Source organism: Dromaius novaehollandiae, chromosome 5 (genome assembly GCF_036370855.1).
Source record: "Dromaius novaehollandiae isolate bDroNov1 chromosome 5, bDroNov1.hap1, whole genome shotgun sequence".
In the NCBI taxonomy this organism is placed as follows: Eukaryota; Metazoa; Chordata; class Aves; order Casuariiformes; family Dromaiidae; genus Dromaius; species Dromaius novaehollandiae.
Window position 1 is genome coordinate 44619721 of NC_088102.1, and position 15291 is coordinate 44635011.

Genomic DNA, 15291 nt, shown 5'->3' on the forward strand with positions numbered 1-15291 from the left:
ACCCAGGCAAATAAAGGATGCTATGGCAAACAGCAGTTCCTCAGGATTGCCACAATTTGGAAGGGGGCGGTACTGACTCACTTCGTGCTTTCCCTCAGCCCTATCCTTAGTGCCACAAGTACTCCAAGTTGCAGTTAAATGATCCTATTACTCTTCATCTTTGGGGTCTAGTGTTTGTGTCCTTTCTAGCCTAACCACTCCATGTCCCCCTCAGCCCAGCCAGGACTGTCCTCTGTGTCTGTATGCCAGGGCCATCCCTGCTCTGCTTATGCGCACAATGAGCACGTCAAGGCATCTCCTCTTCAGTGCCCTCCTCACTGTCTCTGAAGTCTGCCTCTGCGCTACTTGCACTGGAGGGCTTCCTGGTGCTGCTGTGATGTGAAATACAGCCAGGATTTGAGGAATTCCCATCTGTCATGTGGGGCTTTGATCTGGCAGCACCCACCACCTTCCCACAGGAGCACCCATGCCTGTCCTAGGGAGCAGGACCTCTCCATGCTACTGTAAGCCACGTTGAGGGAGTGAGTCCCAGCAGCACTGCCAGGAGCTGGCTGTAGGGCAGAGCTAGCAGGCCATGCTTCAGTAACACCTAGTCCAAGAACCCCCGCAGGGGGTCTCACAGCTGGCAGTAGTCTCTGTAGCAATGGATGATGTCCACAGTGCTGTCAAACTCCTTTATCCCACGTTTTAATGTAATGGGCAAAAGCAATGGCCAGAGATCTGTCTGTTGAGCTGCTCTGATGAAAGCACCTTTCATGGTTCACCCTCCACCCTGTGGAGCTAGAGCAGCCCACGCAATGCTCTGGAGTGGATATTGATGGCTCAGTCAAGGGCCACTTTGGTAACACAGCTGCTGCACCCACACTGTGTTTGTGCTAGCGCAGAAGACACAACAGGAGAAAGAGTACTCAAATTCAGGGCTGCTTGCTCAGAAATGCCAGTGTGATCTGATAAGGTGAGGCTTTCAACGTCACTAAAAACTGTTCGTTCTTTCTTTGCTTCTCCCACCATGTACTCTCATGCAGCCTTCCTTCCAGTTTCACTCCTACTCCAGCTCCCTTACTTGTCCTCCACTTACTTTCCAAACTATCCTGCTAACTCCTGTCATTGCCTCTCTGGCTGCTCTCACTCTTCTGTGTCTGTTTTCATCCTCTCTAGCCCCTACCCATTCTCTATCCCTCAGCCCTTTCTCTCCCTCCTCTTCCCTGTTTTTTCTCCTTTTACTCACAAACCCTACTTATCCATCCTATCTTTCTAATTCTCCTCAGTTCCTCCAAGGGCTCCTCCCTATCACTCCCCAAGCAAGGGATTCTTCTGGAGTGTGTGCTGCTTGGGATCCCCTTCAGGGTCAGTCCATTCCCTTATATGTGCCTAGTGGGATGTAGAGCTGAGCTCAGGGCATAGCCCCACTTTTACTGCCACTGGATTAATGTGCACTAAATTCAGCAGGACCCTTTTCCCTCTCCTATGTGCTGCACTTAGAGCAGACAACTTTGGAGCTCACCCAAATCTCCTTCAGGCTTGATAGGAGACACAGCCCATTTCTGCCTCTGTTGTCGTTAGTCCAAAAGCTGTGGAAAGGAGGGATGTTGGGTCCTACTGTACTGGGCTGTGAACTCATACTCCCCTCTATAATCTTTGTTGTCCCCCTACCCTCCATACACACATCATTCATGATCTAAGCCTGAAAGAAGAGGGAAGGATATAGGAGATGCAGTACTTCAGTGTAAGCTTTCTTACCCTTTACAGTGTTTGGGGATCACCCTGTCACATTACTCAGTCTCCACAGTTGCCCCTGTCAGGCACCAGCCCATACCCAGAATGAGCTGTTCCCATGCCCGCAGATGGGAAGAAGGTGCCTGTGAACAGCCTTGTTCCTCTCTTTGTGGGCAGTGGCCCAGGCTGTCAGGATTTGATCTTAGGAGATGAGCAGTATGTGTCCATACCTCATGCCTATCCCTGCATTCCCTCACATAAAGGGCCCATCACTTTTTTTTCTTATTTTCCTTTTCTCTTCTCTTTAGCCCATAGTTGTCCGACATCACTGGGTGCACCGGAGACGGCAGGAAGGGAAATGCCGGCAGTGTGGCAAGGTGAGAAGGTGTCTTGCTTCTGTCTCAGCCTGAAGGAAGGCTAAGGTCAGAATAGGGAGGGTAACAGCTGGGAATGCGAGAGATCCCACTATTCCTGTCAGACAGGAGGAGCCTGCAGCAAAAGCAAGACTCATGCCCTGTTTTGCACAAGGATAGGGAGTGAAGCAGTAGTGCCGTAGGTTTGGGATTCTTGCATGGAGTTGTTCTTCCCCTGGTCCCAATCTACCCTGGAGCGGACTTCCTATCTGACATACTTTCCCTGGGCAGTGGGGACACCCCTGCTGAGCACAGTGCTTTAGTAGTGATTGGGACTGTCTAAGAAGGACCCAAAATGCATTGACTGCAGGCATGTTCTCTTCAGTAATGTCTCTCCTGGCAGTGGAGAAATCCTGTTGGATGGTAGAAACCTGTGAGGGAGTTCCTCAAGACTCATCCTTCCTTCCACAGGGTTTCCAGCAGAAGTTTGCCTTCCACAGTAAAGAGATTGTAGCCATCAGCTGTTCCTGGTGCAAGCAAGCGGTGAGCAAAGCCCCCATCTACTATCTTAACCAATCTGCTCTGCATCTATGACCTCTGCTTTCTGCTTGGGAGCTCCCCAAGCTTGTTCTCTGCAGCCTGCCCTTACAGCTCCTTTTACTGGGAGAGGCTGTGCTGTAGTACCTGGGAGCTTCCTTGAGACATGTTCTTCTCAGAGCCTCCCAGGAGAAGCCTTCTTATTACAAAATTCCTGCATCATTTCCCACAGAAGTCCTTGCACTGGCATGGGGGAGCTTGGGGGGAGGAAAAGGCGGTGATTCCCAGAGAACTGGGCGGCTGAGTTTTTTCTCTGTCTCTTCCTCTTCTCCCTCCCCAGTATCACAGCAAAGTGTCATGTTTCATGCTGCAACACATCGAAGAGCCCTGCTCACTAGGGGCTCATGCTGCTGTCGTCGTTCCTCCCACCTGGATTCTGCGGGTCCGACGGCCCCAGGTAAGTCAGTTTGGCTCTCATGGTTTATTCATGACTCCTTGCCCAGCAGCTCCTGACATCGTTTTGGGATTTGTTTCTTTTTTCCTTCTCTCTCTAGAATCCATTGAAGTCTAGTAAGAAGAAGAAGAGGGCATCATTCAAGCGGAAATCAAGCAAAAAGGGGGCTGAGGTCAGAGATGAAGGGACTGCGTGTTGGAAGGGCGGAAGGGCTGTGCAGCAAAGGGCAGGATCGGGAAGCAAGGGCACTTTGCAGGGTCTGGGCTGAGCTCTAGGGCTAAAGAGGACAAGGTGGAGGGAGGGTGTTGGGGCAAGGAGGAACCTTGGGAGCCACTGAAGATCTCAGTGGAGGCAACAGAGGTGAGAAAGGCTGGGAGGTGAGTTCTACTTGCTGGCAGGGCAAGTCCTAGTATTTAAGGCTTACAGGGTGGCTGGTAAATTCCCTTGACACCTCCCACTCCTGTCCTATGTGACATTAGGGCTCACCTGGAGGTGTGAGTTTGCATTTCCCCAGGTTTGTTGATGGACCTGTTGTGTCTCGTGCAGGAAGGGAGGTGGAAACCCTTTGTCATCAAGCCTGTGCCAGCTCCTCTCATGAAGCCCTTGCTGGTGTTTGTGAACCCCAAGAGTGGTGGTAATCAGGTACATCCTTGTTCTACATCTTCCCAATAAGGCAGCTCTGTGGGGGCATTGCCATTCAGCTGCTGAGAACTCAGCATAGTTTTGGAAACTTCTCAGCTGCAATACCAGTTTGCTACCTGGCACTTCCCACCTAGCCCAGGCTTTGCCCAAGTGCCCCAGAACAGCGTTGTCACTGCCTCCCCCTGAGACCAGATGCCTTCTGTCCATGGGGATCTCACTGTTCCCTGAAGTCTTTCTTATCCCCCTAGGGAGCCAAGATCATCCAATCCTTCATGTGGTATCTCAACCCACGGCAAGTTTTCGACCTCAGTCAGGGTGGACCTAAGGAGGCGTGAGTACTGATGGGGGCAGCCCCATTCTCCCCCATCCCTGCTCCAGAGTTTTTTTCTGAGAGCTCTTTCTGCAGCTAGGAGAGGCCTAATGCTCCATAGCTTCCTTGTGCAAAGAAGCACCCAAAGCAAGTTTAGGATTTGAGAGGCCTCTCTAGGACAGCCTGCAGATAGTCCTGGCCTTTCAGTGTTTCCTGCAGGAGAGGTGGTATAATCTTAAAGCTAATGGCTAAGAGCTAAGATGTGGGGTGATATTCCCAAATCTGGTTCATAAAGTTCCATTAATGGCACGCGAGTCTTGTCTGCTTGCTGTGCTTCGGTTTACCCATGTGTACCAGGCATGTAAACACTCTGCTGTCCCTCTCCCTTTGGCCAGTGAAGCCAAAGTCACTATGGCTGGCTAGGACTGTGAACTGCTGAGGTGCTGGAGAGGTAGACAAGCATGGCTTTGTGAATGCCACCTCCTGAGGGCCCTGTGAGGGCCAGGGACCCTGCAACCACTCAGTAACATCTTTTCCGGGCTGCAGCCTCAGTGCTTATTCCCTTCCCTCCTGACCCACTCTCCCTGCTTGCAGGCTGGAGCTGTACCGGAAGGTCCACAACCTACGGATTCTGGCGTGTGGGGGAGATGGCACGGTGAGTCTCCCAGACCCTTCTAGGCTGCAGCACCCTTTGCCACAGGCCTTTTTTGTGCTGGCAGCAGCCTGCCTCGCTGTGATCCAGAACAGGGCAAAATGTGCATACTGTAACTGTGGTACAGTTTTTAACACCAGACAACTATGGCTCCCCCACACCGTGCATTGCTGCAGGAGGTGCTAGTTGCATGGCATGTCTGGATTTGTTTTTCTTTAGGGGGCTTTGTCCCCACCAGGGTTACTAGTATCTCCACCAGCACCTGTTTAGAGCATAAAAGGATGTGAATAGCCTCTGTAGTGGCTAAGAGGACCCCTGTCTCTTCACCTCAGGGCATAGCTAGTGTCCTGAGTCACCTTCACCTGCTTGCTGGCCCTGAAATAACCAGTTGTTTCATTGCACTCTCTTGCTTGAGTAGGTGGGCTGGATACTCTCCATTCTTGACCAGTTACGCCTCAACCCACCTCCTCCTGTGGCCATCCTACCTTTGGGGACAGGGAATGACTTGGCCAGGACGCTGAACTGGGGTGGGGTAAGTGACTTCTGCTGCTGCTGAAGAGCCCACTGCTGACAGAGGTGGGCTGAGTTCTTCAACTCAGGTTCCGGAGACAGAGACAGGGATTTGCAACAACTGAGTGTTTTGACTTTCCGTAAATATTGACCAACAAATAAGTGCTATTTGGATATTATAGTTCTCCTGTAATTTGAATTAATCTGAATTATATTATAGTGTCAGATGTTAGGACATTAACACAAGCAATCATTATTTCAAACTTATTTTTTATTTGGGTGATTTTTAGAAGGAAAGTATATTGTTTTTAAATTCAAAGTTCAATTAGTTGTTTATTCCAGTAGAACTGATCTTTTCCCCATCCTTTGCTCTGGGATGCCTTGCCTAAGGTCCACCATCTCTGGGGCATCTCTGTGGGAGGCAAATGGGCGCTCACTGAGTTCTGTTTATCACTAGGGTTACACAGATGAGCCTCTGTCCAAGATCCTGTCACATGTGGAAGATGGGAACATTGTGCAGCTCGATCGCTGGAATCTCCATGTGGAACCAAACCCTGATGCAAACCCTGAGGAGAAGGACGAGGCGGCCACAGACAAGGTGGGACACTTCCTGTCCGTATTTGTTTCCCACTCTGGGGATCTGTGTTCTGCATCTCACAGGCTTAGGCAGCCCCAGCACCTAAGGGTACAGCAGTGGGTTGTCATTTCCCTCTCCCTGCTCCAGCTCAATTTCTCCCCTCATGGCTCTCATCCGCTTTGCCATCGTGTGGTAAGGCATGTAATGATCAGAACTGAACATCCATAAGGGATTTTTAACAACAACTTGCAGCAGTTATAAGCCCAGTTCCCTCCAAAACTGTTTCTTTAGCAGAAACATAGATGGCTGAAAGTATCTCAGGGAGTAGAGATTGTCCCCTTAGAGTGCTCTTCACCTGGGCAGGCTGACCAGGGGTCTGATGCCTCCACTGGGTTATCTGCTGCACCTCTGCCAAGCAGGGGGTGAGAGGGATGCTGCGCTCCCATATTCTGTGTGATCCTTGTGCCTGGATGCTCCATGTCCTTCTCTGGGGCTTATGCAGCTGACACAAAGCCACTGAGCTCAGAGTAACAGAAAAGGGCCAGTCTGTCATTTCAGGCTGCCTTCCCTAGGGGGGAAGGCAGGCCTTCACTCCCTCGACCTCATGAATGCAATACTTGGCTCTGCTATAACATGACCGGTCCTTTGCCATGGCTGCACACTGGCAACCTCATCCTGCAAGCACCAGATTCCCAGTCTTACCCCTCCTTTCCATTTCAGCTTCCCTTGGATGTTTTTAATAACTACTTCAGCCTTGGCTTTGACGCACGGGTGACACTGGAGTTTCACGAATCCCGAGGTATGTGGCAGGGCCAAGGCAGAGCCTGTGGTGATGGGATGCCACAGAGGTGGGCCAGTGAAATGCTTCTCAGCCACAGGAAAGCAGACAAGAAGGACTGGCCCAGGGACATGGCCAGAGGTGAAATCTGAGGAGTGAATGGAGGGTTTGGAGAGGGGACACGAGTTTCCAAAAGGGAAGAGAGCTGTGGCTTGTGTTCTGGCTGATGCTGGCTGGAGAGCCCAGTTCAGGGGAGAGCAGGAAAGTGAAGTATTTCCACATGCAGGCAAATGACCTGGACTTTTTTCTCCTTTCTCTAGAGGCAAATCCAGAGAAATTCAACAGCCGGTTTCGGAATAAAATGTTCTATGCTGGGGTGAGTACGTGAAGAATATCTGAGTGCTGAGGAGCTGGGCATGCATTCATAACAGCCTTAGCCTAAACACACAAGTGTGGCTCCACTCCACCCCACCCTGTCCACACCCTTAAGTCAGTCATCTGAGTTAAATGGGCTTTTACATGCACCCAAGCTGAACCATCCCACTGAAGCTGGTGAGGTGCTGCAGAAAGACTACAGCACTGGCAATTGCAGCTCCTTTTTGTTTGTGAATGCTGCTGGTGGTACAGTTTGTCTCTGGCCTGCAGTACAGTTGCTCTCTTGATCTCCTTTCACTATTGTTCTTGTTCTCAGGCTCATGGACAGTCACCCAGGCAGGACCTCCCTGGAGCTGTGGGGAGGCAGGCTGTCCCTCCTGCTGTGGAACAGGAAGCCTCTGTATACTTAGTCCCCAAATTGCTTTGATCTTTTATTTTACACCTCAGGCCAATTACAGCTCCCTGGCTCCTTGTGCCACCCTCCTGCATCTCGCTTCCAAAGCTTTGTGTCTTGGTGTCCACACACACACACATGCACGCACACATACACCCTAGTGTACCTTCCTACCCAGGTAGCTGAGTGACCAGTATTTGTGCTGTCTTCAAGGACAAGTGCTGCTCTGCACCACTTCACATCTCCCCTGTCTGTCTCCCCTTCTCTCTGTGCAGTTAAACCCAGAGGGGACAGACCCTAGGATCTGTGTAACATATGCCATACAATCTCTCCTGATATCTCTAAATGAGGTGTCGTCAGCTCTGTTTTATTGTACTCCCTTACAGCTTGAAACTGAACTCCTCTCTTGTGACTCCAGTTTCTTACTGGAGGAGGCCCACCTTGCCAGCTCTTCCCTAAAGCCAGGAATGGGCTGGCAAGGAACTACTGGGCTGTGTTATTGGAGCTGTGAGGTGCCCCAAGGAATTTTGGTAGGCCAAATGGCAAGGGGAATTGGTCAGGTTGTTTTGAGAGGGGGGGAGAAGATGGCTTCTGCCAGCGTACAGGGAGGTGATTTGCCCCTCTCGGTGCCTGAGGTCTGAAGGTCTGTATGGCTGTCTGTTTAGGTGGATGTCTGAGTGCAGATTATGTTTCTTTCTTTGGCAGACGGCTTTCTCTGACTTCCTCACGGGGAGCTCCAAAGATTTAGCGAAGCATGTCAAGTTGGTCGTGAGTGTGCAGCAGTGCTCTGGGACAGGGAGGGGTGTGCACTGTGGAGAAGGGGAGGAGTTGTCCCTCTCAGCATGCTGAATATCTCAGGGCCAGGAGAGAGGATGGGTTCCTTGGGGCATTGGCTTCCCTTGGGTTGGAAGAAAGATATCTTGAGGAGCAGAAGGGAAGGCCATTTCCTCCCAGGTGGGTAGGGTGGGCCAGCCCCCCCCCCCCCCCCCCCCCATTACAGTGGCCTGAATGCCCCTGTGTTGTCTTCAGTGTGATGGGACAGACCTGACCTCCAAGATCCAGGACCTGAAGCCCCAATGCCTGGTCTTCCTCAACATTCCCAGGTGAGTAGCCCCAAGACATGCCCTCCTGTGCCAGGCTCCTCACCCCCATCTACAACATTCCCATAGGACTGGGGGGCGGGGACTGTCTATGCATCACCCACTGTTCCCCCACAGATACTGTGCAGGCACCATGCCCTGGGGCAACCCTGGGGAGCACCACGACTTCGAGCCACAGCGCCATGATGATGGCTGCATTGAAGTCATTGGCTTCACCATGACGTCCCTGGTGAGTTGGTGCTGTTGCTGGTGGTAGCTAGCAACCAGAGGAATGACCATTCCCATTGCCCAGGAGTCTGCCAGCACCCCTGGTCCACAGCTCTTCTACTGAGGAGTTACGGTGCTGGCATATGTGACAGTATCAGCGCTCTAAGACTTTAGACAAGATGCTGTTGTGCACTGATCTCTGTGGATCCCTTTCCACTGAGAACAGTCTTGAGACTCTGAGGACTCAGCTCACTTGTGACATCTGGCTGACACTGGGTGTTCTGCCCGTCTGCTCCTCAGTCTGTGCTCTGCTCTCACTCTGGTCCCTTTTACAGGCTGCCTTGCAGGTGGGTGGCCACGGGGAGCGGCTGTGCCAGTGCCGGCAGGTGGTTCTCACCACATCCAAGGCCATCCCCATGCAGGTAGATGGGGAGCCCTGCAAGCTGGCAGCTTCCTGCATCCACATTTCCCTGCGCAACCAGGCCAACATGGTGCAGAAGACCAAGCGGCGCAACTCCATGCCTCTGCTCAATGAGTAGGTTCCTCAGACCAACCCATCATCTCCTTTCCAAAGCAGAAGGGATGGAGAGGGAAGGGGCAGGACTGATCCATCTCTCCCAGAGGCATTTTGATCCTCCCAGGGAGGGGCTGGGAAGGGATCAGGCCACAGAAATGTGGCCAAACTCTGATGCTGGAGAAGCTGCTGATGGCAGCTCCTCGTACCAGTCTGTGTTCTTGCCTTGCTCCCTTCTTTGCAGGAAGGAGGGTTACGGGGAGAAAGTAGACTGTCACTTTCTGATACCTTCCTTTTTCCTTTCCCCCTACATGCAGCCAGCAGCCAGTGCCCGAGCGGTTGCGAATCCGTGTGAGCCGAATCAGCATGCGCGACTATGAGGCACTGCACTATGATAAGGAAAAGCTCAAGGAAGCCTGTGAGTGACCAGCTGAGTAGCCAGGGTGTGGGATTCACTGTTACCAAGTCCAGCAGTGCCCTCAGCTGGGCTGTATGAGGTGCTGGGGCTCAGGCACGGGCTGCTCACTAAGTTGTGTTTGTGCCCTGTCCTACAGCCGTGCCACTGGGGATCATTGTGGTTCCAGGAGACAGTGACCTGGAGTTGTGTCGGACCCAAATTGAGAGGCTGCAGGAGGTGAGGTGCCATGTGGGAAGTGGTCACACCTGGATGCCAAGAATGAAGAGGCTCAGGGAAGGGATTTCTAGGCCCCCATGACCTGCACACACCCACACATCTTCCTGCTTCTGGTAGCACCTCACCATTTGCCTTCAACACATGGCAGAGGCAGGATCCTGAGTTGGATGGCCTGTTGATCTCCCTCCATCTGGCAACTTCTTTCTCAGCATTGTTCTTCTCACCCTGTACCCTTGGCCTGGAAAAGTTACTGGGCAGTGGAATGAGCCAGCACCCATCCCCCAAGGGCCTGTGCCATCCCACGTGTTTGGGGAAGCATTTCCTCTGTCCATTTGTTTGCTGTACCATGCATCCTTCAGCCCTCTGTGGGCTTTGTGTTTCCTGGCACTGCTTTGCCCCTTCCTGGGTGCCCAACTAGAGTTGTTCCCCCCCCTCTAACTCTCTTCGTTTGCAAGTATGAACTTTTGTGCTCCTGCCAATGTACTAGTGTAGTGCATGTCCTTGACCCAGATGTGGGCTGTGTAATGCTAGCCCCTGGTGAGCAGTACCTTCTGAGCCCACAGTGTGTCCTGCTGCACAATCCATTCTTGTTTCAGAAGATTTAAGGGACCTTGCCCAGTCCACAGCTGACTGGCTCTGGAGGCCAAGGAAATCCCATTCAGCATGCATGCAGCATCCTGCAGAGCTGAGTTATGGAGCTGCTTGCCCAGGCCAGCTCACTGGCACCTACTCCTCGTTCTGCCTGCTCTGCTTTTCTGTCTTCTGTTCTCTGTGTGCCCAGGGTGCTGCTGGGGAGACCTAGCCAGACATGAGGCTAGGAGGCTCTTGGGCTCAGAGGGTAGGGTGGTTTTTGGGTTTTTTTGTTTGTTTTTTTTGTTTTTTTTGGTATGGCATCAACCTGGTAGATGCCTCTAAAGCTGCACATTGAGGCTGGTGTGCCTTGGTTACCTTGCATTTCACTTCTTCTCTACTTGAGCAAACTGTTCTCTGGCCCCAGAGCAGGGCAGGGTTGGGACCTCGGCCTGGCAGCACGTAAAGTGAGGGAGCTGCCTGCCATATCTTCTGTAAGGGGACAGGAAACCCCTATGGGACTGAAGAGGGAAGGGGGCCACCCAGACAAACACTGTAACAGCACACCTTCCTTGCCTTTCTGCAGGATTTCCCTCCACAGCCCTCTGCTTTACAGCGCCTGCACTTTCAGGTGTGTATGGCCTCTCTCCCTCCACCAGGCCCATCTCTAATGTACACCATGCTGGTCTTGTGGGCTCGTCTTATGGCACCTCTCCAATGAGTTGGTGCGTGTCAGCTCATATCTGTCCTGTGCCACTCCCTGTCACCATATGTTGTGCCTGTGTTCAAAGTACCTCTTTCTGTCTAAGTTCCTGCAGCCCTCACTGTCTGCAGGGACCTCCCAAAGCAAGAGGGACAGCCTGGGGAGAAGCAGGGAAGCCAAGAGACGTAACTTTATCATCCTTTCTGTGCAGGAAGGGGATGGAGCCAAACCGAAGACTCTGTCATCCCAAAAGCTGTCCCCCAAGTGGTGCTTCCTGGACTGTGAGTGTCATTTCCCTCTGGAGTGCTGACTGTGTGTGAATTCGGGGGCAAGGAGACAGACTCATAGCGAAAAGCCACTGGGAACTGTTTGAGACTTGGGACTCAGGGATGTTTGGGATCTCTGCAGCCAAACTCAGCAGTTCTTTGTCCCAGGCACTAGCTGTGCTTTTGCTTAAGGGCCACGAGTGGAGCAAGGGGCCTGCCAGGCGAGGAGTATCTGCTGGTCATCTGCCTCTGGAGCTGAATGCAGCTGCAGCTTTGCAGTGTGCGTCAGGGCTCTTTGGAGTGCTCTGGTTGCTGTCCTGTGTCGTACAGGCAGGGGGCCCCCATGCTCCAGTATGCCGAGAGCAAGGCTTAATGAAAGCCTCCAGTGTGGATCCCAGCGATATGGGGGAACAGGTCCCCAGCTGGACTCTGCCTGCCTGGAGCGGGCGCTCTGCTTCTCCTCCCCTCGTGGAAGCAGCTTTCTTCTCTCCCCTTGCCTTCACTCATCAGGAGGGTGCAGAGCTCTCTTTCTGTACCTGGCAGCCAGCCAAGAGAAGTAACTGCTGATGACAGTTCATCTCCCTGACTTGCAAGAGGAGTTGTCTAACTCCAGTAACAGGGCTTATAGCTGAACAGAGCTAACCTCCTTCCATGTGTTTGAAGAGCAGCACATAAGAGCCCAGCCCCTGTGTGCAGGAGGGCTAATGGAGGGCCAGGGAAAAAGCCAAAAGCAAGACCCAGCCCTAGCCGGGGCCAAGAGGAGGTCCAAAGGAGAGGATCTAGGGTGGGAGAGGACTGTTGCATGGCAGCTTTCTCTACCAGAAGGTGCTGTCTAGATGCACAATACAGAAAGGTCTCTTGTGTACCTAATTCTGGTGTCAGCTGTGCACAGCAACAGCTGTGGGGCAGAGGCTATGGCCCAGCCAGCTGGGATTACAGGAGACCCTGCATGTGCAGCAGGGCAGCAGGGATTTTTTTTACAAACTGGACTTTCTTCTAGTCTCATTTCTCAGACCCTGCTCCTTTTTCTGTCCAAATGGCCATCACTTTGTTCCCAAAGCCTCCAGGTTGCACTGCTGCTCTTACTAAGCCTTATTTTAGGTGTCTTCTTTTTTTCCACTGACCTGAGTGGCTCCCTGGGATTCCCCCATGGCCAAGGTCAGTGCAGGCTTTTGTGCCCTCTTAATAATGCTGGAACAAGTCCCCAAACCTGCAGGAGCAGCTGAGAGAGAAGGAAGGGGGGGCACTGTGCTGAACAGGCCTGTCTTTGTAGCTGACAGCCACTGCTGTCCAGCTTAAGGCCTTTTTGGGCACAAGGCTTATGATTCAGGGATCATAGAAGGTCAGCTGGGAAAACTGCTGTGTCTCCTCACCTCAACAGAAATGCCACATTTCCCCTGAGACCCCAGGTCTCAGACATGTGCTGGTACCCTGTGGGAGGGAAGCCAAGCACAGCCATGGGCTGCAAAGTAGGCCTGGCAAGCCTTGGGCCAGGCAGAAAAGGTGCAGCTTGTTTTGGGCCTTCAACGCTGGCATGTGAAGCTGCTGGGATTGCTGCTCCCAGGTGTCACTACCAGGACTGTTTTCCCTCCTCATACCAGTCTCCCAGCAGCAGGTTCTGAGCTCAGGAAAATGTGTCAGGAAAGAAGCCAGAGTCTCATTCAAGACAGCGTGGGCTCATTAAAGTGACTGAATTACAGGCCTTCATCAGCAGATCCATGGCTGTAAATCTCCAGCCAGGACAGGATAAATGGGGCTCTTTCACTCCTCTGATCTGCTCTGGCTTGTGTCACAGCCACCCCCATCCCCATTCTGTTCATGGAGAGAATTCTCCAGACCCTCAAAGATCCCACCAGAACCTGCCTGAGATAGGCACCAGTGGCACAGGGGAAATGCCACCATGTGTGGGGGCCTGTTTATCCTGCTATTCTGCCTTTACTTGTCCTGCCCTCCCTGGGTAATGCTGGTAAGTCCCCAGACCCTCCCTGCTCCCCCAGGAGCGTTAGCTATGTGGGTCTGGCTCTAGCACAGCCACTTGCCTCGGAGGAGGTCCTCTCCTGTAATGGGGATTTCTCCTCTTAGGAAGATGGATGAGTAGAGAGATGGACCTGGACAGAGGGCTACAAACAACAGGCTGGAGACTAGTTTGAAGCTCTTCTGCCATGCTAGGAAACAGGAACTTGGATTTATGGCTGGATATTGTGTTCTCTGTTGTGACTGGCAATCATAAGCTCTAACATGGCCTCTTGGTGATCTGTGGGATGTTACTTAGTAAAGTCAGAGTAAGGAGAGGCTGAGCTCCCCATTCTCCCAGCCTCACTTAGTGCTCCTGTTTCTCTGTGCACTGTAATAATGTGCATCATGTTGAATCAGAGTAATTCCTCACCCAGTCTAAGCAAATTCTGAGATGTGCAGTGTGCAGCCCTGAGCTTGGTCTGTTCTGTGTAGTGTTGTGTTACACTTACAACACCAAAACACTTGAAAGTCCCCAGAAAGGCCATGGCATTAGCTAGTTCTATTCTTGCCTTCCCCATAGCTTATGGCTATTGCCAGGGGTCACTGAAGAGAAGGTGGGAAGTAAAGGCATATTGCACAGGGATATGGTGGTCTGTAGGCAACAGGGGCTGCCTCTCAGGTGAAGAGAATAGCAGGGTCCCGGCAGACTCCTGATGGACATCAGTGGACTGTTCCTGTTCAGGAGGTTGCTGTTTCCTTTGCTGTGCCCTTTGTGCAGGAGAAGAAATGGCTGAATAGTTCACTACCACTCAGTGTGGAAAGTGGTAGAAAGTGGCCATCTTCCTCATCCCATGCAAAAATCGCCATGTCTCTCTCTCTTACAGCAACCACAGCTGATCGTTTTTATAGGATAGACCGTGCACAGGTGAGTGCAGCCTCATCCTCCAACTGTGGTGTTCTCCCCTCCTCCCAGCTTCTTCAGCATGTCCTGACAGGACAGACTTGACAAGTTGGCTCAGCCATGGGGATGCACAGGTCTCGCATCCCACACTGCCCTGCCTCCCAAGTGCTCCCCTTGGCGCTGGGGCAGGAGGACCCTCATTGTCTTGCTGCAGTCCTGCCCTGTGGAGGTGGGGCAATCCCTGAGGTAGCTGGTGCTACCTAGCCCAGGACCTGCCCCAGCACCTCCCAGTCCCCTCTGAAAAGGGAGGGAGCACAGGGACTTGGGTTGGAAGCTGCCTGCAGAGTCCTGCCTGGGGCAGGAGGCAAGAATGCAAGAGCGATCTCCTTTCAACCTGGCCAAGTGGTGATTAGTTTCCAAGCATTGTTAGGGTGAGCTTTGGGCTGTAGCAGGAATTCGATGAGGGACCAAGATCCTGATGAGGAACAGAGGTGGGATTTGTGTCAGCCCAGAAGTGAAGACTGGGGAAGAGTGATATAGCAAAGGTATGCCTGACCATGACCTTGGAAGCTGGTGGATGGACACTGGTGATGACAAGTTTCCTGGGGGTGGATGAGGTGGGATCCAGCTCCCTTCCTTTCTCCACCTCTGGCTCCACGAGGCTCCACACCATGCTGCTTCTTCTCAGCTTCACATCAGTCTTAGTACTGTTGACAGAGGCTTCCCAGGCACAGGGTCCATGACTCTCTGAGCCACTATTGCCCTGCTGAGTTAGTGGGTGGGCTACAAGGCACAGACTGTGAGGGAATGGGAGACGGAGCTATATAGAAATAGATCTTGCTTCTGAAGAAGCTGACTTGTGCCTTTCAGGAGCACCTCAACTATGTGACAGAGATCTCTCAGGATGAGCTCTATGTGCTGGATCCAGAGCTGGTTATCACCCAGACTGTGGGCACCTCTCCTGCCATGCCTGACCTCGTTGACTCATCTTCTGCTCCCACTGGGCACCATTTTGCATTCCCTTCCTCTTCCTCCTCTCCACCCTCTTCTCCTGCCCCCAGGTGAGACTGCATGCTATGGTCTGAAGTGGGAGATAATGGAGTGCTGGGCCTCAAGAGGGATGGGAAGGGCAGGAATGAGAG

The 15291-nt window shown here is 52.4% G+C and overlaps 1 protein-coding gene across 10 annotated transcripts in view; it reads left to right on the forward strand.

Moving 5' to 3' along the window:
* Window positions 1-15291, forward strand: part of DGKZ (diacylglycerol kinase zeta) — a 57249-nt gene that overhangs the window by 33813 nt on the left and 8145 nt on the right. For 5 of the 10 annotated variants that reach the window (XM_026107523.2, XM_064512659.1, XM_064512661.1 and 2 more), the window contains 21 exons: window positions 2025-2093; window positions 2541-2612; window positions 2947-3063; window positions 3161-3232; window positions 3607-3702; window positions 3951-4033; window positions 4607-4667; window positions 5083-5196; window positions 5632-5772; window positions 6472-6550; window positions 6850-6905; window positions 8004-8066; window positions 8328-8401; window positions 8516-8627; window positions 8941-9140; window positions 9437-9537; window positions 9674-9753; window positions 10910-10954; window positions 11238-11307; window positions 14133-14173; window positions 15020-15210. In XM_026107523.2, coding sequence (XP_025963308.2) covers window positions 2025-2093; window positions 2541-2612; window positions 2947-3063; window positions 3161-3232; window positions 3607-3702; window positions 3951-4033; window positions 4607-4667; window positions 5083-5196; window positions 5632-5772; window positions 6472-6550; window positions 6850-6905; window positions 8004-8066; window positions 8328-8401; window positions 8516-8627; window positions 8941-9140; window positions 9437-9537; window positions 9674-9753; window positions 10910-10954; window positions 11238-11307; window positions 14133-14173; window positions 15020-15210 — 1937 coding nt within the window. The remainder of the gene's footprint in view (window positions 1-2024; window positions 2094-2540; window positions 2613-2946; window positions 3064-3160; window positions 3233-3606; window positions 3703-3950; window positions 4034-4606; window positions 4668-5082; window positions 5197-5631; window positions 5773-6471; window positions 6551-6849; window positions 6906-8003; window positions 8067-8327; window positions 8402-8515; window positions 8628-8940; window positions 9141-9436; window positions 9538-9673; window positions 9754-10909; window positions 10955-11237; window positions 11308-14132; window positions 14174-15019; window positions 15211-15291) is intronic. The other 5 variants (XM_064512662.1, XM_064512663.1, XM_026107520.2 and 2 more) reach the window with 2 other exon arrangements.